This window comes from Lygodium microphyllum, chromosome 20 (assembly GCF_053477565.2).
Source record: "Lygodium microphyllum isolate KBCC chromosome 20, Lygodium_microphyllum_v1.1.10, whole genome shotgun sequence".
Classification (NCBI taxonomy): Eukaryota; Viridiplantae; Streptophyta; class Polypodiopsida; order Schizaeales; family Lygodiaceae; genus Lygodium; species Lygodium microphyllum.
Genome location: NC_141154.1, coordinates 55909194 through 55931679, shown reverse-complemented (window position 1 = coordinate 55931679; position 22486 = coordinate 55909194). Strand labels below are relative to the sequence as shown.

Sequence of the window (22486 nt, the reverse complement as noted above, 5' to 3'; positions counted from 1 at the left end):
TAATGGTAATAACCAAAATACAATTACTAATTTTTTAACATCACATATAAGCTTGTAATCCTCCTTTCCCACCAATCAAAGAATTCTTCCTGGATTGATATTTGATTCAATGCCTTTAACCCTCCTTTCTAACCAATCAAAGAAGTCCTCCTGAATTGATCTCTAATTGAATGAGGTAAGTTCAAATCTGAGCTAATAGTACACTACTTAACCCAACATAAGCCACCTCTTCACGCTACCATTTATGTGCTATCATCAACTTCTCCTATGGCTGTCCCTACCATCTTGTGTTGTAAGCTTCTCTTGTAGCTATCCCCAACCATCTTGTGTGCTATTATCAGCTTGACTTGTAGCTATCCCTAACCATCTCTATGTGTGTTCTATTATTAGCTACCGTCTCTATGTGGTGTGTTGTTGTTCTTATCCTAGTGCTCTACACCAACAATCTTATCAACAAGACTAGATATTGGGCCTACCATTATTGAGACATCCATGTGAAGCCCTCTTCTTTATGTCAATCAACAATCAAAGCCTAGAAGGATTGCTTAAAGTCTAGAGCCCCAAGTATTGCGATCCCAACTTCTAATCAATCTATTGACCGTCATTCAATAGTGTGATTGCAGTCTCTTCATCAATGACACTTGGAATTCCTACTGTCTCTTCATTAGTGACACTTGGAATTTTTGCAACAATAGAAAATGAAGTACCCATCTTAGATCAATCCCAACCATAGCAAATAAGTTTTATGTGAAAGAGTATGCTTACCTAATGCTCTAAAGTGGAAACGAAATTACAACAGTGGGTACTCAACCATTTTTTATTAATACTTTTATTATACTTAATCTTGTTCATTCAATAGTGACTATTGCCTCTTTATCAATGACACCTAGAATTTCTACTACCTCTTCATCAATGACACCTATTGGAATTCCTACAACAACAAAAAAATGGAGTACTTATCTCAAACCAAATCATAACCATAGCAAAGAAGAAGTTATCTATGAAAGAGTATGCCTACCTAATGATTTGAAGTGGAAACCAAATTATAGCAATAGGTACTCAACCGTTATTTATTCATACTTTTATCATGCTTAGCCTTGTTCATGTTTATACCTATGCAAGGTATAAAGAACGGTCGCAAACTTTTTATTTGTTCTAGGTAGCTTCTCTCCATGGCAAGGAGGGTAACTCAATCTTCAATGCATGGTAGGAACAATTTCATTTTCAACAAGCATTATGAGGCTTCAAAACCAAGTAATATTAGAAAAAACCCCTCTAATCATCTTTCTAATCAGCCCAATCAACCAGTCACCCCACTTCCTATTCATCATAGAGCTACCTCTTACATCGAACTCAATGCTTTGTCTCTAGCCAATCTTAGCTCGAAATTTGAGCCTTTCACTTTTTTGTGCTAGGTAAACCCCTCTCAAGAGAAGCCTAGCCAATCACTTGATGTGCAAGCAATAAATTGGCAAACTCCTGCCCATCCTACAAAGAAGAAGTGTGATCAAAATTGGATTGAGGAAGACATGGCTAAGGCATTGGCAACACATGAAGCTAGATTGTCCCTTAGAAAGCGTTCATCGCAGTATGGCATGAGCACAACAACTATCACAAATCAGGAGCTAGAAAGAACATATAAGAAGCAGAAGGGTCCACTTACCATGCTCAGTGCAGAAGAGGAAACTTTGTTGCTAGATTGGTGTTGGAAGAAATGTAAAGCAGGCCATGGGATGTTAGTCATTGATGTTAAGCTGAAGGTTCCTAAGATATGTCAAACAAGACATGCTTTATTCAATGAGGGTATCCCAAGCAAGTCATGGTGGGTTGGTTTTTGTAGACAGCATTCGAGTTTGTTTTTTGAGTTTGTGAACCATTAGACCATGCCAGGCCTGACCTAAAGTTGTTAACACCTTGCATGAGAATTTGAAGAACCTATATCAGAAGCACTACCCTCCAACCCACATATGGAATGTAGATGAGACAAGGTTTCAAGGGTCACTAAATAAGGGCATGAGAGTTCTTACACATAGAGGGATAAAGGCTATATATGGATTAACCAATGACTCAATGGAGTGGATGACTATCTTGTGCTACGTGAATGCTGATGGTCATGCTATTCTTGGCTACTACATTTTCAAGGGTCAAAGAATTGGGGATAACTACATCCAAGATTGTGAGGAAATAGATGTCATGGCCATGCAAAAGAAGGCATGGATGACAAGTGAGTTGTTTACTACATGGTTGGACCACTTCTATAATGTCATTCAAGGAAGTGTGAGATTTGCAAATAGGCACTTGTTAATACTTGATGGACATGGCAGTCATGTATCCATAAATGTGGTTAAGAAGACATTTTAATGGGGCATAGACATTGTGGCATTGCCATCCCACACATCACATAAGCTTGATTCCCTAGATGTTACAATCTTCAAGTCATTGAAAACACACTTTCAGAAAGAGAGAGCACTATGGAAATATCAGACTAAAAATACTCATGCTTCAAAAGCTAATTTGGTTGGCATATTTGCTAGAGCTTTCAAGCTCTTATGTATGGAGGCAAATATTAAGGTTGGTTTTCAAGCAGCATGCATATGGCCTTTGAATATGCATGCGGTTCATTTTGATGGTTTCCCTTGCAATCACATGAATATTGTGACTTCACTAGAAGACACAAACAAGGACTTGTTTCAAGTTCCTTGTACCCCCAATAGCACGCTAGAAGGCAATGTAGTTGAAGCCTTAAGCTCCTTGGGAGATGAGAATATGCCTTGAGCACCTATGGTAGGAACTTCCAATAATTCAAGGGAGATAATGGACCTTCTTCAAGTGCCCCATGTAGCGGTAAATATTCCCAATTCTAACATGTTTGAGTAATAGTAGAGATGTCTAACCACGATGCATGTTTCCATTTTAGGTTTGTCTTTATCATGCAAACAAAGAGGCATTTGTTGACTACACATATGGCCTCATCATACATAGAGAGAATGAAGGCTAAGAATGCTAAAAGGGAGGACCTTGTAAAGGCAAAGGAGGAGAAGAGGGCTAAGGAAGAGACAAGATAATTTGGCACTTGCTAAGGAGCATATGAAGCAAAGAGAAGCAACTCGGGAGTCCAAGATTAGAAGAAGGCAATGGGAGGCACATCTTAGAGCAGTATTGTGAGAGGGCGCCAAAAGCATACTCGACCAAACCTATAGTTTTCATGTCAATGGGCCTCAACATAAAATGGCATGACTTGTTCATCTAAAAAATATGTGTATCACAAGAGGGAGAGTTGCAATGTAACAATTCTCTATCCCAAGCCATTAGCATGGGTATTCTAGCCCAATTTTGCATTAACATGCGTCTTTTTGTGGTATTATGTAGTCCTATTCCTAATATCTTCAGGTACATAATGGCTAGGTGGACTAATACAATTAATTTTAGGTACATGTTTCAAGTGCCCTGTTTACTATGCTTCTGAGCAATTATCTCAAACAATGACTATGTGTAACCATTGTGTCTAGCATGTAGTTGTGTGTAACATACCTAGCATTGGAGTAATCAGATTTATCTAGCACTATTTCCAAAATTGAGTAATGGTAGAAACACACCCCTTTCAATATGAGTTGTGAGAGAAGCATTGAAGCTTTTAAATCAAATAGCCTCCAAATGGATCTGTCATAACTTGAACAACTATCATAAGAGGCGATACTATGGTATGCACATTAGCCAAAGGTGCATAGACTGGCCTTTAAAAACAGACAAGCCCAAATGACAACAAATAAATGCAATGCATTTCTTAAGCATGAAACCTCACACATCATTGACTGTAGAAATGACTACCTACCAAAGAAAATTTTGCCTTTGGATGAATGAAACTAGTCTTCTCCATTTGTTTTACATTTTCAAAAGTCCACATACAATCTATCAACCATGTGATAATAGAACTAGCCTTGGGTGAGTAGAAGCAAAAGAGATTCTAAAACTAGTTCTAAGAGGGAATTCAAAAATAAAATGAATTACGGAGACTTGAAACATCTCACAATTTGCATGAATTTTGGGCCCCCTTTAGCTAATAAGAGAATATCAATAAAAAATGGTTGATATTCATAACCATCAAGATAAGCAACTCAAGGGTTTACCTTGCCATGCATTAGATCATCATGTGAGTGGCATTAGAAAACATTGCTATTAGCATAGTAAAAGGAACCAATGCCCACTCTCTTCCCTTCCTTTCAAAGCTTGTCATAAAGTAAGGTGGCCCTATAATGCAAGTAATCGTAGATTCAATACCTGAACAAATGAACATGTCCATTTGATTTTTTGAGGTTGTCAAAAAGTGTATGTAGTAGTTATAATTGAACATGCCCAATCCACAACAAACACCTTTCCCTCAAGTAGACCTCCATAGTAGTGGCCCTTATAGACACATTCTTGTATCTCATTTTGCTTTGACCCTAGCATAAAGATTAGTATCAAGATGAAAGTAATTCCACGGATGAAGGATGCAAGGCACATAGTAGAGAATCATTGACAAATCACCAACACAGTAGTTGGCCAAATAGACAAAAAATGATTCCAATTTGCCAGCTAAACTGCAAATACTGCAACATCATTTATTGTTCCCAAAATAAATGAAGAAAAGGGTGCCACAATAAACAGCCATAAAGCATCGTGTAGGGTATCAACTGAGAGTTGCCTTCTCTAGCTCCTTGTGACCCTTGTATGATTGCTTTGATCCCAACATAAAGATTTAGTATCTAGATGAAAGTAATTCCACAAATGAAGTAACAATTCCTCGCCGAATGATTGTCCCTTTTCAAACTAGGTTTTTTGAGCATTCCTTTATACAGCTCGTGCAATGCAAAAAGAGAAGCTAGATGAGAAAACAACTAAGGAGCCATTTCTTTGTCCATACTTTCCTTTTGAGCACTAAGACAAAAAAGAAATCATTAGCCAGAGCTTGCCCTACAAGTTGTGGGCTAGCTAGAACGATAATCCACAACATTGCCACCAATTGCCATTTATCTTCCACATATTCATTATGCTAGGTAGCCTTCCTTAGCTTGAGATTGTCTCAAACGCGCTGATAATATACACTCAATAGTCTCTACCTTGTTAACTCTTCATCTTTGGAAGAGCATATGCAACATGCATACTACCTGATAACTCCTTATGACTCCAACAATTGGCCAGATGATTCACATAAACAAGTCTGAGCCCACTTCTACTCACAGTATAGTAAATTGAAATCTAGAAAATTTTGTGCAAAACCTAGGCATGCAAGCACGATTGGGTGCAACACCTTGGGAGAGCATGCTAACATAGTCAGGAGAGCAATGAGAGAGAGAGAGAGAGAGAGAGAGAGAGAGAGAGAGAGAGAGAGAGAGAGAGAGAGAGAGAGAGAGAGAGAGAGAGAGAGAGAGAGAGAGAGAGAGAGAGAGAGAGAGAGAGAGAAAGTTATATTAACGTCTTCTAAAGACCAAAACTGGCCTATGAGACAAACTGTGATACAACTGATGAGGTCCAGCTATCCAAAATAAAAGTGCTGAATGAAAAGCTAAAAACTGGAAACTGAAAATACGGTGCTGTGAGTGTGATAAGTGTCGTATATGTGTATGTGCGTATGTAGCTCTGGTACTCTAGATAATGGCTACAAAAGGGGAACAAATGTCGGCTGTCATAGGGGAACAACTGTCGGCTGTGATAAAGTGGTGCGATGTGTATATGTAATAGATGCAGGGAGATATACTATCCTGGGATGTAGTAGCAGTCGTCGAAGTCGCTAATAGCAGGTGATCCCTCCTGGATGCAGGATGTGGTACATCGGCGGTGGAGAAAGAGCAAACTGGAGATCTGAGATCCAATGTGTCGAGTGTCGTCGGATCTCAGTCTGTTGTCGATGTAGATCAAGAATCCTCCGGATTTCCTGTCGGTGTGGCTGTGGGGTTCGAAACCCCCGGATCCTCGTGCGGCGTCGGGTATGCTGGTCCTCAGCCTGCTGTAGTGTGAGCCCGGAGGTCTGGCTGGAGGCTGGTATAGTAGCTCTCACTCTGTCTGTCTGAAAGAACTGTGTAATAGTCGTCTGGGTGGGCCCCTCTCTGACTGGGACCCGCTGTGTGCTCTGCTCTCTGATGTGCCATGCCTCTCCCAGAAAACAGCCAAATGATCTCTGATCCATATCAGTCATACATCCCTGAAGTGAGCTGCTCAATGTGTATCTAGATCTCAACTCTGAGTATGCCGGGCATCTGAGAACAAAATGCTCCTCACTCTCCACCTCTGATCTGCAAAGGGGGCATATCCTCTCCTCCCGTGGGATGCCACTGGCTCTGCCACTCTCAATCATAAGCTGATGTGATGATACCCTGAGCTGTCCAATAAGAACTCTCAATCGATGTGGCATATAGATCTGCATATATCTCGGAATCTCTATGAATCCCTGCTCTGATATGCTCAAGAACTGTGTATAATAATGTGCCATCTTCAATGGCAGTGGCTGTGCAGGGCTGACCCATGTCCTCTGTATATAAATATGCCATATCTCCTATCTGATGACTCTGTTCCTCTCAAAGAGAGAGAGGGTATAAGTGGGAGCCTGAGTATCATATAGAAGAGGTGGGAGTCTATCAATGTCCAGCCCATGTCTGTCAAACCAAGCTCTAGTCTGTGCATACCATGATGTGGTATCCCCCGCTCGAGCCATCTCCTGAGATGCCATATATGCTCTATATGCAATGCGATCTCTGTCCATATCCTGAAATCTGTGTAGGAAGCAGACTGTCTGAAATAATGCCTCGACTAGCATGGGCGGTGTGGCAAGCTCTGCTCGCACAATGTCATGTGGGACTGAGGCCTTGCTGCGAATCAATCTAGATATCATGATCACTTGAGGTCTCTCCATCAATGTCCATACATAATCGGCAAGGCCTGGCCCCCATATAGCTGCTCCATAGATCAGTGCTGGAGTGACTAGAGTATCAAAGAGCCACCCCTTGGTGCGGGGCTCCTGGAAGTGTGCCTGATAACACTGTCGCTCCATAAGAGCCAATGCTGAGTATCCTCTAGTGAGGCGGTCACGGGATGCCTGTGTCATCGAGAAAGTCCCTGAAGCTGCTATAAAGGTGACTCCCAAATATACATATGATCCAGTGACCTCAATACTCCCTCCTACTGCCATGAAAATACTCTGTCTGCGTATCTGAGCTGATGTATGGAATATAAGAACCTTGGTTTTACCAAGGTTCACTGTCATGCCTCTCTGTATGCAAAAATCATCCAATGCTAATAAATGCTGCTGTAATCCCTGAGTTGAGTCTGAGACCAACACAATGTCATCTGCATATAGTAAGATATGAACTGTGGCTCCACTGAGATCTATACCTCCACCGGCTCGCTGTTGAATAAACTCTGCTATCTCATCAATGTATAGCCCAAATAGAGTCGGTGAGAGTGGGCATCCTTGTTTCACATCAATGGTGCTCACAAGGGGATCTGATATACCTCCCGGACATCTGACTTTGCCAGTAACCCGCTCATATAGTGCATAAATACCCCACATCATGTCATCATCCACCCCCAGATCAAGTAGGCGTCTGAAAAGCCTCTCTCTCGGAACCATGTCAAAGGCTTTGCGGAAATCCACAAAGCAACAGTACAATCTCTGTTTCTTCACTCGTGTCTGGTCGATCAGACAACGGAGAGTGAAGATGTGGAGAGAGAGAGAGAGAGAGGGGGGGGGGGAGGGAGGGAGGGAGAGCATCACTTTCCGTTTCCTCTCCTTTTTCGTACTAACTCAGTTCCTATTTTTCTATACTACCTTGCACCCCAAAGAGCATTGTTTTCATCTTGATTCCATTGTTTAACCCACCATTCTTTACCCAACCTTGTAAAATATTCCACAACACCATTATCTCCATGCATGACTAGAAGGTATACTTCATAGATTCCTTTTGCAAAAGATACAAAGGGCAGCAAGTACCTACAAGCATCCATTTTCCCAACCTATCATTAGTAGGCAACTTCATAGCCACAATTTCCCATAGAAACAATTTGAATTTCCTACTTGGTGCGGCCTTCCATGCTTTAAGTAGTCTCCTTCTCCATGCATCCATAGTGGTATTAGAGAACATAGTTTTCCATTTATTGTGAACTTTGATAGGTATTTCCAGTCTCTTCTTTGTGAAGTACCTTCTTTTTCTCCTTTTGCATGCAGGTTTGCCCTTGTGATTAACCAAGGATCTCCACACCTTTGTGGGTCCTATCTTGTCAAAGGGAGGCCATGACCATTTCTTGTTTTGCAACACTTATCTCATTCACTTCTCTTCCTGCTAAGAAATCAAATATCTTCTTTTAATAATTTTTGGATTCATTGAATATGCATAATTAGCAAACCATATGTGCTTCCCACCTAAGTATCCCCAGCTCAGCAAGTTTCCTTGACTTCTTTGCATCAGGGGGCTTCCCATCTTCAAATGCATGAGGGAAAGTACACACACATCACATCAAAGCCATGTCTCCTTTTCTAAGTGCCTCCTCATTCCATAACAGTTTCCTCTAGATCTCTCTCCATGACAGAAATAATTTATTGATGGTTTCATATCCTTGGAAAGACACATGTGCATTTGCTATTAGAAGCTTATCTTCCTAGTCCAACATATCCCATTTCTTTCCTTTAATTCTTATTGACCTAATAGTTGACCTTGAAACTATAGCCCATGGCTCCCTGCATTCAAGTCTTGGCATCCATTTAAATGCTACCTCTTAACTTTCTCATACAACTTTTCTAGCCCTAGACCACCATTATCGATGTCTTCAGTCATAATGTCCCAAGAGACGGCATGCCAACATGATTGAGATCCATAAGACCACAATAAATTCTTCATCGACCTGTCAATCCTTGCACATTGTGTCCTACTAAAAGGAGACACTATTGCAACAAAGGTGACAATGGGAAGTAACATCTTATCAACCACTAAAAGCCTTCCCACAAAGGATAATGGACTCTTTTGAAATCTAGCTATCTTTTGTTCCAACTTTCCTAATAGCCAATTCATATTCTACTTAGCAGTGATAGTTTAAGAATCCAATCTAGAACCTCTCCTAACCCAATGAAATTCACTTAAGTTTTGGGTTTGCTAATAGTTGCACTAGATGCTTGTGAGTAGTGGTCATATACCTCCCACAAGTTTGTTACATTTTGCTTACTAGCCTTCAGTATGTTTGCACTATCATATGCAAATAGCTATGCAACCATCTAGCTCCCATCTGGGAGAGGCGACTCTGGATTGTCCCCCTCTCAACTCTATAATGCAAGGCTCTTAACAAAAGATTTGCAATCCATAAAAAAGCAAAACGCCTTATGGGGAGAACCCAATTGACTATGGAAGATAGTGAACAAGGTCTCCCACGTAGCCAACTGAACAAGATAACACCCATTCCCTCTCTTTTGCAAAGCCAAGCAACACTTGGAAAAAGCCTTTACCAATAAATTGGTATTGCATGATATTGCATCTTGCTTGAAAGGTCCCCATGAACCACCTAGGGAATTCATCCTCAGTTGGAAATTTCCCCATAAAATACATGTAAATGCCAATAGTAGCATAATCATAGTACTTATAGCAAAGGGAGTCCATAAAAAGAGCTACAGTAGATTTGCGAACTCTTTAACCTTCCCCAATGTTAATTTTGTGCTCCTTATAGATATTCTTGAGGTCTTGAGCAACAGCTTGAAAGATTGCATTAGCATAAAAAGCAGGTTTCTTTACTTGTACTATGTAGGATGTAGAAGTCATCTCAATATCATCTCGTGCCCTTCAAACCTTCCGGAGCTCCTGGGGAATGAAGGCAAGGTTTGGCGAGATGACAACTTAAGAATGGTTTTGATTTATATTTTTCTCATTTTTGAAGTAAAAGGCTTCTAAAATAAAAAAAAAACGTTCAACAATGTACAAACGCGTGCAGCTGAAGAACGGTTTTGATTTATTTATCTTTTTTCTTCTTTTACGATTTTTGGAAATGAAAGGCTTCTAAATTTCAATCAACCAATCAATGTGTAAAAGCACAAAACTTTGAATGCTGCTAATAACTTCAAAAAAGCAAACCATATTTTAATAAACGTGTAAAATCAGAAGTCGGGATGGTAAAAAATAAGATGGTGCGACGGTGAATATTGCGTTGGCACGACCCACATTTCGGCGACAGGTCTCTCTCTCTCTCTCTCTCTCTCTCTCTCTCGCTGGCTGTGCGTGCGTGCGTGTGTGTGTGTGTGTGTTTCTCTCTCTCGCTCGCTGTGTGCGTGTATGTGTGTTTTTAGGGAGACTTGACATGCCTGGCACAGGAAGCCACAGTGGAAGAAGCAAGACAGGCTCAATGCTTTGTGAAGGATAATAGGAGGTGGCCTAGCCAGTTCGAAGAGGTGAGCACGATATCAGAAGAGAGGAGAAGCCCATCGTAATCTATGGAGACTCGGGAGAAGAGTCGCGTTTAGAGTTTGAAACTTGAAAGTGAAGAAGATGAATATTTTGAAGTGGGATGATCGTTATGCACTGGACTTGGGGATTGATAGCTAGCATCTCAGGGTCGTACGACAACCTAATCCTGGTACAGACAGAGGCATTATGCGCATCTATCATGGGGGGGGGGGGGAGAGAGAGAGAATCGTAATCGATTTAGGCCTTAGTTTTTACATGCTCAATAGTTCCAATCGATTTCTCTGTACCGGTTCTTGTTCTGATGCTCACCGTGGTATCGATTTTAGTTCCAGCAGTCAGCAGCTCACTCTGCATCATAGCTGTAGTTGTTTTCAGTTTGATGATAACACGATTCGGTGAGGATTGCATTTCAGTGAGTTGACTGACTCCCTCAAGCTACCCTTATTGGTGTGGGCCTTAGATTGGTGGGCACTGCCGTAGTTTGTCTTTTTTAGTGAAATTAGCATACATAGGTCTACTGATACGAGATGCGAGCTCTATAGAGTCTTCGTAAAAACTTAGTGGATCCTACTGGTGCTTTGGTGGTGCTTATAGTTGCGTAATGTGTTGATAACCATCAGGGAGTATGTTATCATTTGTTTATCTCAGAGAGAGCATCGTCATCAGTTAAAATGTTTCACAATTTTAAATACTTTGTTATATGTGCAGCTTATATCCTCCAGTCATGAAAGTCAAGGTTCTTTCACGTTCAGAAGAAGAATTTACACGCGAACGCCGTCAGGACCTTCAAGTAAAATTCCATGCATTTTCAAAATTCTTTTTGTTTGGTTGATATGTTTGCATATATGTGTGCTGGAAGTTGTTTTCTTCTATATAGAATATGCAAGCATTTCTGTTCCTGGATGGCGTCCTCAGGTTCCATTTATTTGTATCTCATGATCATGTACAATATTACAGCTCTCTCTGTATTCTGAAAGTGCTTTGTCATACAAGTGGTTTAGATTTGCAATTTCTAACCTTCTAGGATGCCCTTCCTTTACATTTAGTATGCTTTGTTGATGATCCACAACTAGGGACAGCTTTTCTCCTCTATTAGGATGTCCAATGGCCTTTTTACATGAATGCCTTCAGTCTTCTATCTAGCCCAAAGCACATGACTAGGCAACTTGTCAGCAGTTTAATCCCCAGCTAAACCTGATCCATGGGCATCCAAAACTGATGATACCCACTTTTCATGCTGCTATAAGCTATGCATGTGCATGATTGTTTTTCAAAGAAAGGAATAATTCTAGCACTAAATGCCCTTGGGACAAAGAATAAAAATAGTTGTGTAAGGGAAAAGTGGAAGTTTATTACAAGGCCCCAGTGAATAACCAATCAAGAGCTCTATAATGCCAAACCATGAGTGACTGACAGTGAAAGAAAATGCCAGAATCCCAGGTCCTGAAAAAAGCCTCTCTCTTCCTCCTCATATTCTCGAAATCACCCTGTATCATTTCCTCTCTCCTTGGAGAGTATGGACAATCTCTATCCAAATCCTAGAATCTCTATAGTGGACATGCTCAATAGATATATAACATGGCTAATCTGGCTGTTGAAATGTATGAAGCAATTATGCTAGCTAGGAGCTGTAAAGAAATGCTTGAACAGCGATGCTGAACTCAAAGTGTATAATAAACATAGCGAAGGTAGTAGAAGTCAAGGTGAAGTGAACTTAGAGTGTAGAACAAATGAATGAGTAATCAAACTGTATGCTGGTATGATACAATGGCCTCAAACCTCCATGTCTCGGGTGGACTGGGGATGAGGTGAGTTGGAAGAGGAGTCTTTGATACCTCTGACAGCTCTGAGAGTGTGTCATACCTCAAATGGATCCCCAAATGCAGTAGGCAGTCTCTGATGATGCCGAAAAAGTGGTGTTAGCTGAGAGTTAGACCAGACTTCTGAAAACGCAAGTCTAGCTGATCAGAAGATGATGTCATCTGATTGAATCAGCAGGAGAAGGTGGGTTGATGCTGCAAAAATGCACATCACAGCAATGTCGGGGACCTCCTGGGCAGCAAAATGCAGGCTGTAGATTGTAGACGATAGCTGTAGTATGGTCATCAGATGCTGAATTGCCTGAATCAGGGGCAAAATGCAAGGTGTCTGATGATGATCAGCAGCTGTGTGACTTCTCAGCTATGCTGAAAATGCAGTGCCTTCTGCTGCTTGGAACAGGTGGGTGAGATCTTTCTGGCGATGAAGATATGATGGAAGAACTCTAGATCAGGTTGATTGGTGGGTGGACTGCATGATCAGTTAGAAGAGCACCATGAACTAAGTTATCTGCTAGTGGAGGGGTGTAGACAGCAGTGGGGGAGCAGAAGGCTGATGATAGTTGGCTGGAGTGATGGAAGTGGGATGGGGATGATCTCACGTGAGCTCCTATTTGTAGAGAAGTGGGGATGTGTTTGATGTACTGTCCAAAATAAGCCATTTAATATAATAATTCAGCATTAATGTACTTTTGGAGCTGGTTTAAAGCGACTTAGTCACGGGTTAATAAAAACCCTAAATTTATTGGCTCTATATGAGCTCCCATTTGTTGACCTAAAAATTCATTACCTACTGATTAGCTCTTTAAAAGAGCCCCAAAACAATACATTACCAAAAGTTTTGTCAAATGGGGAGTGGCTCTAGAGGGTTTCTGTGTCTCATATGCAAAACCCTAATTTGGAAGGATCCTTTGTCTATAAATAAGGAGGTTGCCCACCACTCAGCCCCATCCTTGTCTTGAAGGTTTTAGTGCATCAGCCCTCTTCCACTAGCTGTCCAACCCCTAGCAATTGCTTCTACGTGTCTACATTGTCGCCCAGCCTCCCACTGTTGCCGATGATTAGTTTCCATCATCTACATCTGGTCGTTTATGAGTTTTCAGCACATTTCTTCATTAGCCTTTATTGGTGGTTATTGCACTCTCGATCTGTCTCTGGTGGATGATACACATCGATACCTTCCTCAACCCACTCCCACAAAAGCCACCAGTTGTTGGACAAATTTGCCCTTGAGCATCTTGTACATTCTTTCGTTCATTTACAACATTCATTTATTCACTTCAAAGTTCTCTTTTTTCTCTATTTGTATTTGTGTATTTTGAGTTTTGCACGTCATTGACTAAGTTTTTGTGTCTTAGTCGTAGTTGTACTTTTTGTGTTTTCTTAGTGCAAACCCTAGCATATCTTCACACCATTTGTGGCTGTATCCCTAAGCCCACAATGATTGTGTAAAATCTAGCATGGCAAACTTGCTCAAGAGTTGTTTGAAGATGAGATAGACATGGCTTCCTTGTGTATGCTTGTATTCATATGCTAGGCCTTTGTGTGTGACCCATGCAACTGTATCCCCACAGATCCCCCCCTTCCTCTCCCTATGTCACAATCATCATTGTTGAGCCATGAGACATAATCCAAAGGGCTCTTTGTTATATCTCTTGAGGCAAGAGTGATCCATATACAATGCATGCTATGAGGATGTAAATTTTTTTAGATGTTTTAATCTTGCTAGTAACATTTAATTAAGTTAATAATCATATGTGTAAGGTTGTTAAGCATGTGTTGCACATGGTAGTTATTTCATAGTGATAGGCCAAGGACCTCGAGGATGCAATGGGTGTCAAAGGCAAAAGTTGTGATAAGTTATGCCAGCTAGACTTTGGTGGTTAGTTGGTGCCAATTTGGACCCTAGGACAATTGTTTGGCCATAAAGTGTCAGTGGTGGTGACATTGGGAACTAGCATTAATTAATTAATTAATACTAGTCTAGGGGTAAACAAAGGTTGGAGACCACTCTAGGTTGCAAATGGCTTAGCCAATTTAATTATGGATAGACACATTTAATTTTGGGCAAAGTCAGAAAGGTTGGAATTGATTTTTAGAAATAATTAATTTAATAGTTGGATAATGTCGAAAATTGGATTTAGAAGGTCACGACTTGGCAAAAATACCCATGTAAACTGAGAAAACGTTTTTGGATTGGTGCAGGGTATTTAGTTCAATTTTCAGCGAGAGAGAGAGAGAGAAGAGAGAGAGAGAGAGAGAGAGAGAGAGAGAGAGAGAGAGAGAGAGAGAGAGAGAGGATCCCAGTCTCGCGCCCCTACCTTCTCGCACAGCATTACATCCACAGGCCTGCGCAACTCTGCGCGGCACCTGTGCGCAGGACTCAGGTAGAGAACGTGACAGCAGAGAGACAGAGCGAGAGAGAGGGAGGGAATCGTGGATGCTGTCACCTGCGCTGGCCCCTGGCGCCTGTCATCATGACCTGCACACTGCCTACCTGGCCCGCCAATGTGACCTGCATACTGTCTACCTGTAATCGTGCTGTGCTGCTGCATGGAAGCCCTGACCAAAGTATCGCAAAATTGCCAGGATCAAAGGTTGTGCTTGCAGAATATGTCCCTGCACGGGCCGGGAAACGACAGTAACAGGGACAGACATATAGACATTTTACAAGGGCAGATTTGTGCCCAGGAGGCAGCAGATTACTGATGAGCAGAGACTGTAGACAGTACATTCTGCTGTTGCACGTGCAATCTGCCCCTACGCACAGACAAAGAAAGCAGACCCGTCTCTACACAGAGAGAGAGAGAGAGAGAGAGAGAGAGAGAGAGAGAGAGAGAGAGAGAGAGAGAGAGAGAGAGAGAGAGAGAGAGGTGATAAAACATGGCTGGTTTGGACATGGATTTTATTGACCAAATGGCGGTAGCCCTTGGTCCGGATTCTGAAACAGAGGAACTAGAGGATATGGTTCCTTGCACAGAGGAGATGCCACCTGGTCGTGACTTCCAGCCTGCGGGCAAACACACCAAGCATACTTTGGAAGATACAATGGATCATCAGGATCATCGGGAATGTTCTTATGCTCAGGTTGCTTCTGATTCTGTGGATTCTCAGGATGTTGACTGGGAGCATTTGTTGGAGTTTGCCAACACTCTGCTTGGTGATTATGTTCAATATAATCATGAAGCGTTTTCAGACTCTGAAACTGAAGATGTTCTGGAAGCCACTGTGGATCCTAAAAATGTTTTGCGCTCATTCTCGGTGTTTTATGAACGTGCTGTTATACTCTTCTTCACTGGTAGGATCCCAATGCTTTCCTACATTCGCCAGTGGCTGCAAAGTCTACTACAAGGGGAGTGTGTTGAAGAGATTTTTGTTGGGCCTCGAGGCTTTTATGAGGTGCTGTTGAAACCCGAGAAGCATCGTGCCGATTTAGTGACTAAACTGGCATTGTTCTTTGATCGCCGTTTGGTCCATGTTGTGCCATGGCGCCCAATGGCAGATTTTCAGCGCTTGCTTCAACACGAATGCTCGGTGTGGGTTGAAGTGGAAAACTGTCCGGCTATCTATTGGCCATAGTTAAAGGATGCCATGGCCGTTGTGGGTACTGTTTTGGTCCCCCCAAGCCTAAGGGCCACGAATCGTAACCGTTTGTGTATGTTATGGGATACTGCTCGGAAAAGGCCTGCTTGGTTACATCTTAACTGCTCTGGCATGCATTCTTTGCACTTTCGTTTGAAATGGGGTAACTTTGTAGGGCATTGTTTTTCGTGTGGAAAATTGGGGCATTTATGGCCGAATGTCCAGCAAAGCAACTGACTTCAGATGCTGAGCATTTTTTGCCTCCCAGGGAAGATATGGTGCTTGATGCTCCGTCGCAGGATGCGACCCAGCCACCTAAAGTTTTGGATAAAGGCAAACAACATGTTTCGGGCTTGGATTCCTGTGATGACAATGATTGGGTAGATGTACGTGTCAAAAAAGGTAAAAGGTTTGATGCTGGCATGGCGGATACTGTGCCTAATGCTTCACAAGATTCCTTGCATACTTATACGCGCAGGAAAGACATGTCTTCTTCAGAGCACCCTTCTCATGCTATGGTTTCTTCTGCTCCTCGCAATCAGCCCACTAGGAAAGTATATACGGATGGTCCGAAGGGCCCACCTGCTAAGTTGGCTTTTGATGCTAGAGGTAATGTGATTATCCCATGGGATCGGCGTTATCCTCGTTCCATCCCCAAGTCAGTGGATACACCGTCTACCTCTAAATCTGCCCGTCGGAACTCTTTTGCTGTGTTAGCTGATTTTTTGGATGAGGGAGTCCTTGACATTCTAGCAGAAAAGGTTAAATCAAGGCAAGCTTTGCCTCGTTCCTGATCTTCTTTTTGAATATACATGAAGATAGCCACGTGGAATGTGCGAGGCATTTGCTCTCGCAATAAGCAGCATGCCATGTGGAGTTTATTGCTGCATGAGAATCAGTGGGATGTCTTGTGTGCTGTTGAGCACAAGAGTCACGGCGAAGCAGGAAAAGTTGTGGATTGCCATGGGTTTCACTTGTTTTATGCAGGGACACATGCCATGCATTATTCTGGTGTGCTTATGATTGTACATGAGAAATATCAGCCTGTTCTTATAAAAAATGATGTACATGGTCGTTTTTGGTGATTGAAGTTTTATTTGAAGGAGAGATCTTATGGTTACTTGGGCTCTATGCTCCAAATGACCCTTTATCCCGTCGGGATCTTTGGAATACTTTGCAGACCTCCTTGTCACTTGGCAGACGGGGTTTCTTGATGGGGGATTTTAATGTGTGTGTTGATCCTTCGCAGTCCACATTAGAGCATTCGGTGATGGATACTCCAGAAAGCCGTGTGTGGAATGCGTTTGCTCTTGCTGTACTTAAGCAAGATCTCTGGTCATGGCTACATCCTTCTTCTACAGGGTTTACTTTTCATTCTGCGCAGTATACAACTACATGGTCGCGGTTGGACCGCATGTACATCATGCAGGATGATGCTTTTCTTCCTGAGACGTTGGAAATGAAAGTGTTGCAGCAATATGCCTTGTCGGACCATTTTCCTCTACAGCTTGAGATGCTTGTTCAACCCATTGCACCTGTTAAGCAATTTCTGGATAGACTCCCTTTGCGTTTCAACTCGTCTTATTTGAAGCATTCAATCTTTCAGGGTTATATGCAGCAATTGATTGATAGATTTTTATTGGACTTCTCTGAGGGCAATGCTTCTTTTGAACGATTGCTCTCTAATGTGCAGCAGGTTGTTCGGCAGTATGGGATCCATCATGCCTCTCTTTGTCGGCGGTGTCGACACGCAGCGGAGGAATTACTGGCTTTGGTTTTCGTTCTCTACTGGTGGAGTTTCGTTCTCTACTGGTGGAGACTCCAGATGATGTATTTTTGTTGCCTTTGGTTGATCTTCTTAAAGAGTTTCAATTGAAATCTTATCAACAGGCCAAATTGCAAAATTTGACTGAGAATTTGCAAGATAGTGCTTGTCAGACTCATAAGTTATTTTGTGCTCTTCATGCATCTCCTGCTCGAGAGAATATGACTAGACTCTAGGACTGATCCTCAGACTATTGTGAATATGTGTAGGAATTATTTTCTAGACCTTCTTGGTTCTACTCCTTCACCTTCTGACCAAATTACTCATGCTTGCTCAGTTTTCTATGATTTGGTCCGCAATCAGGTTCCACATGACATGCAAACTACTTTGGAGATAGATATTTGTGAGGCGGAGGTTATGGATGTTTTGTTACACTTGCCCAAGGATAAAAGTCCCGGTTGGGATGGTCTCACCAATGAATTCTTTGAGGTTTTTGCTACCAGTCTGGTGAAACCATTGACGGCTATGTTTCAGCAGGTTTGGGAAACGGGATTCATGCCTTTCTCATGGAAAGAAGGACTTATAAAACTGCTTCCAATGTTGAAACATTGGCGACCAATTTCTTTGATGGGTTCTATGTATAAAATCTTTTCCAAAGTAATGGCGAATCGGCTCCATAAGCATCTTCCTGCCATTGTACATCCTCTTCAATATGGTTTCATTAAGGGCCGGAACATTTTGCATAATGTCTTGAATGTGCAAATGGCTATTGACTATGCAAGGCACTCTAATCAGGAGGTGGTATTGATTCAATTGGACTTGGAAAAGGGTTTTGATTATTTAGACTGGTCCTTCATTGCAGAACTTATGTCTACTATGGGCTTTGGTACTCGGATGTCTCGTTTGATCTACACCATTAGTGTTGCCACCATGCAAGAAGGCATTCTTTACATCCATCTGATGTAAAGACCATTCCTTTGATGCAGCCATATCAATGACTGCTCTTATGGTTGCCATCCTTGCAACTGGACTGAATGTTTCTTCGTAATCAATGCCATATGTTTGTGCATACCCCTTGACTACTAATCTTGCCTTGTATCTGTCACAGAACCATCTGCATTGTGCTTCACTTTATAAACCCACTTACAACCAATTGCATTCTTATCTTTAGGCAAAGGTACCAATTCCCATGTAGCATTTGCTTCCAAGGCATCCATTTCTTCATCCATGGCTTTCTCCCATTTTTCTTTTCCCATGGCTTGCTCAAAAGAAGTCGGTTTTGGTTCTTATTTTGCCCTTGCGACTGATCCGGTTCTTTCGATGTTATCTCATATGGCAGCTTCTACTCAGTTGGCTGGATTGTCTCTTCCTTTTGGACAGCACTTTATTAGTCAATCCTTGGCTGATGACAGCTTTATGATTTTGCGTGCGGATAAGGATAATCTTCGCAAAGCATTACATGTTTGGACTCTCTTTGGTCATGCTTCTGGTCTTCATATCAATGCTTTGAAATCAACCATTCTCAGTTGCACGGAGTCAGATTTGCAGTCATTGGACTGGCAGGGAATGGTTGTTTCCCGTGGTTCCATTGTCAGGCATCTTGGTATCCTTTGGGTGTTGATGTTCGGCCGAAGCAACTCCTAGAGTGGATTTCACAGAAACTGACAGCTAAGTTTCTGTATTGGAAGTCACAGGCTTGGCCCTTCCATGTTCGCCTCAAAGTGGCTCAGACAATTATGTTGCCAATGCTCACATATTTCTTGCCATTGCTGCCTTGGACTACTACTATATTGAATGCTCTTACTTAGTACATTCGTTTCATGTTATGGAAGAAGGACTCCTTACATGCAGGTATTTCATGGATTTCCTGGTCGCATGCATGTACCCCCAAACGCATGGGTGGTGGGGCTATTTTGGATGCCGAAACTCATATGCTGGCACTTTGTTGGTCTCTTTTTCGTGCCATGTGCTTGGATCATCACCCGTGGGTCTTTATAGCCCGTTATTTTCTTGAGAATCACGGGCTTGTGCATGGTAATACTCAAATTCGGAGCTTCTGGTGGCATGTTCTTAATGTAGACTCTCGGTTTTCTAGTCCTTCATCATCCCTGCTTGCTCATTTGGTATGTTCTTGGAAATTGGTTCTCCAGAAGGCTCAATGGCATCCAGCGGAGGATCGCTTAGCTACTAACTCTTTTCAACTGGAACTGTTGGCAGCCTCGCGATTACTTTCTTGGGAAGGCAAACATGAGCTAAGACCAAAATTTAACCGTATGGCACGTTTGGGCTTGACTTCAGTTGTTGCAGATGCCACCCTTGCTAGTCGCAATGTGTTGATATCGTTTCATACAGCCAGGAGGCTTTTTAGGATCCCTCGTGGATACCGTGATTTATGGGGACACCTTTTGATGGTGCTCTAGAGCAGACAACCCTTTCCTGCCCTTGCTTCGATCGTCCCTGGTAGGATTGGGACCTTGTAGTCCTCCTGAATTTGGAAAAGGCCTTAGCTAACCAAGTATATCATCTTCCGATTAAAGATCATCAATGGCTGGTTACTAAAGCTAATACTGTATGGGGATTGCGTAAATCTCAGTCATGGTGGAAGGTAACTGTGATGGAGGGCTGGTTGAACAAGACACCTTTCAAATGCAAGGTCTTTCTTTGGAGGGTGATGATCGGTGGTCTTCCTCTTGCTTTAGTCCTTTCCAAGTGTCGAATCTCCAATGGCAATTGTTTCTTTTGCACCACCAGTCTGGAATCGGCGCGTCATCAATTTATTTCTTGCCCTCTCGCTAAGAAAATTTGGTCGCTCTTGTTAGCGGTTTGTCGAGCAGTGGTTGGTTTCTCGCTAAGCCCTTTTGATTGGGTTTTTGCGCGGCCCAAATACCCCACACCGACACAGTTGCATATGAAGATCTTGTTTCACTTTCTTAGATACTGGGGCTGTTGGCACAATTGGACCATTCGGAATGCTTTTCTTTTTGATTCAGCCTATAATGTTCAGGGACATATTGCTAGGCTTAAAGGCCTCTTGCATTGGCAGATAGATCTCATTTGGCACTCTGACTTACTCCCTCGGGAGGACTTACTTCCCTAGCATATGGCAATTTCCTCTGCGTCTTTGCCATGACTTTTGTAACTCTTTTGTCGTTGAGTACTTTATAAATATAACATCCATTACGAAAAAAAAAGAGAGAGAGAAGGTGCTATTGGTCCAATTTCTGCAAAGAAAATAGCCATTGGAGGTAGGGACAGCAAACAGGAGCCATCTTGGCTTAGGTGACAGCAGATTGAGGGTCATTTGGGGCAAGTGACTGCATTTGGTAGCAGGTGACAGCATCCTAGAGGCTCTAGATAGTAGGCGACAGCATTTAATGTTGATCAAGGTCTCTCGTCGACATTCTCTCACCTTGTCTAGCCAATTTTTATGTTATCTTAGTAAATCTCAGCCATTTGGAGAAGATCACAATCAGATTTGGTGGGCGGCAAGAGAGATTCTGTTGTAAACCCTATTTTACAGCAATAATTAGGGTTTAGCAACCACCTCGGGACCCATGCCATTAGTCAAAGGCATTGTAAACTAAAATCAACACTTTAGATTCGTGGAATTGTCTAGGATTTCAGATGCCAGCCCATTCATTGTGAGTTTGGGGTAGCATTTGGCCAGTTGGAGTTCCATTAGAGCAAGTCTGGGTGAAATTCAGGGGGCAATTGGGCCAAATTGTTTGCTGTTTGTTGGTATAGCAAGGGGCTTTTGGATCAGCTAAGGAGATTGTGGAATCTCAGCTTGTATCCAATCGATTAGCCAATAAAGTTAAAGAAATACCAAATGGGGTGCTAGTTTTGGGGCCAACAAGGTGTCTACCGTCCAAGATTATTAAGGTAAAGTGTACTGTGTGCATTTCAGTTTATGCTCATTAATTCATTGCTGTAATTAAGTGCTTAATTAGGAATTACCACCCTATTCGAAAAGCAAGGTTGGTTTCATCATTCCATTGTCTGCATACTACTCAATCCTTTGATTTAGTGGGCTCGAGGTACTGGATTGCAATCCAAAGCTTTGTGCTAGTGCTGTTTTTTGTGCTCAGCTAAGTAATTACAACAAGATGTCTTTATATAGTGAGATGGAATCAAGCAATGATGATGCCTCTCAATATGAACATTCACATGGGAAAGAAAGAAATGCAATGCCTGATCTTGAACAAGGCTCACATGATGGACAACAAGCTGAAAATGTTGGTGTTGGACAAGATGCAGGGCCTTCAAGGCAAAATGAGAGTGATAACCAGCAAGAAGAAGAGGAATTTGATGACCGGTTTTAGAATCGGATACGGATAGTAGTAAATCTCTTTGCTGAATTGACAAAGGATCATTAGTTTATTCGATTTTTGAATGCTCTTAAGAAGGACAGCAAGAGCAAGAAGAAATCATCTTCTATATCTTTGAGACAGTGAGGTGCACCAAAGGTGGTGCCAAAGCCTTTACTTGAAGCTTCTAAAGAAGCCAATGAAGCAAAACAGTTGGTTCCTATGGGGCAAGGTGTGCAAATGCAAGGTCTTCATGGAAGTGTTAATCCAATGGATTTTGGATTGCTGGGCATGCATGCAATGATGGGGCAACTAGGATATTTTGGTGGTAGCACTGTTTTTCATGTAATGATTGGATAAGGACCGCATATGGAAATGTATTGCACAACTCCCTATGGTATGCAGTAGCCAATGCATGGTGTGCAAGGCCCAAATTATTCGGATATGGCTGGAAATATGCATAATCCTATGTATAGCAATATTGGTTTGATACCTAGGGCACAAAGTGGCATGTTTGGTAATCATCTTTGTAGACATGGCAACCTGTCTAGGCATCAGAGAGGATGAGATGGGACCCATGAGGAAAGTTGAATTGGC

The 22486-nt window shown here is 42.1% G+C and overlaps 1 protein-coding gene and 1 pseudogene across 3 annotated transcripts in view; both read left to right on the top strand.

The window, feature by feature from the left end:
- The first annotated feature begins 2013 nt into the window (after positions 1-2013).
- Positions 2014-2775, top strand: LOC148018918 (MFS-type transporter clz9-like; annotated as a pseudogene).
- A 7337-nt stretch (positions 2776-10112) lies between these two features.
- Positions 10113-22486, top strand: part of LOC148018916 (WD repeat and SOF domain-containing protein 1) — a 133587-nt gene continuing 121213 nt past the window's right edge. The window contains exons 1-2 of one of the 3 annotated variants that reach the window (XM_087701218.1): positions 10113-10188; positions 11127-11208. In XM_087701218.1, coding sequence (XP_087557344.1) covers positions 11143-11208 — 66 coding nt within the window. In that variant the 5' untranslated portion in view covers positions 10113-10188; positions 11127-11142. Of the gene's footprint in view, positions 10189-10215; positions 10403-10424; positions 10588-11126; positions 11209-22486 lie in introns of those variants that run through there. The other 2 variants (XM_087701217.1, XM_087701219.1) reach the window with 2 other exon arrangements.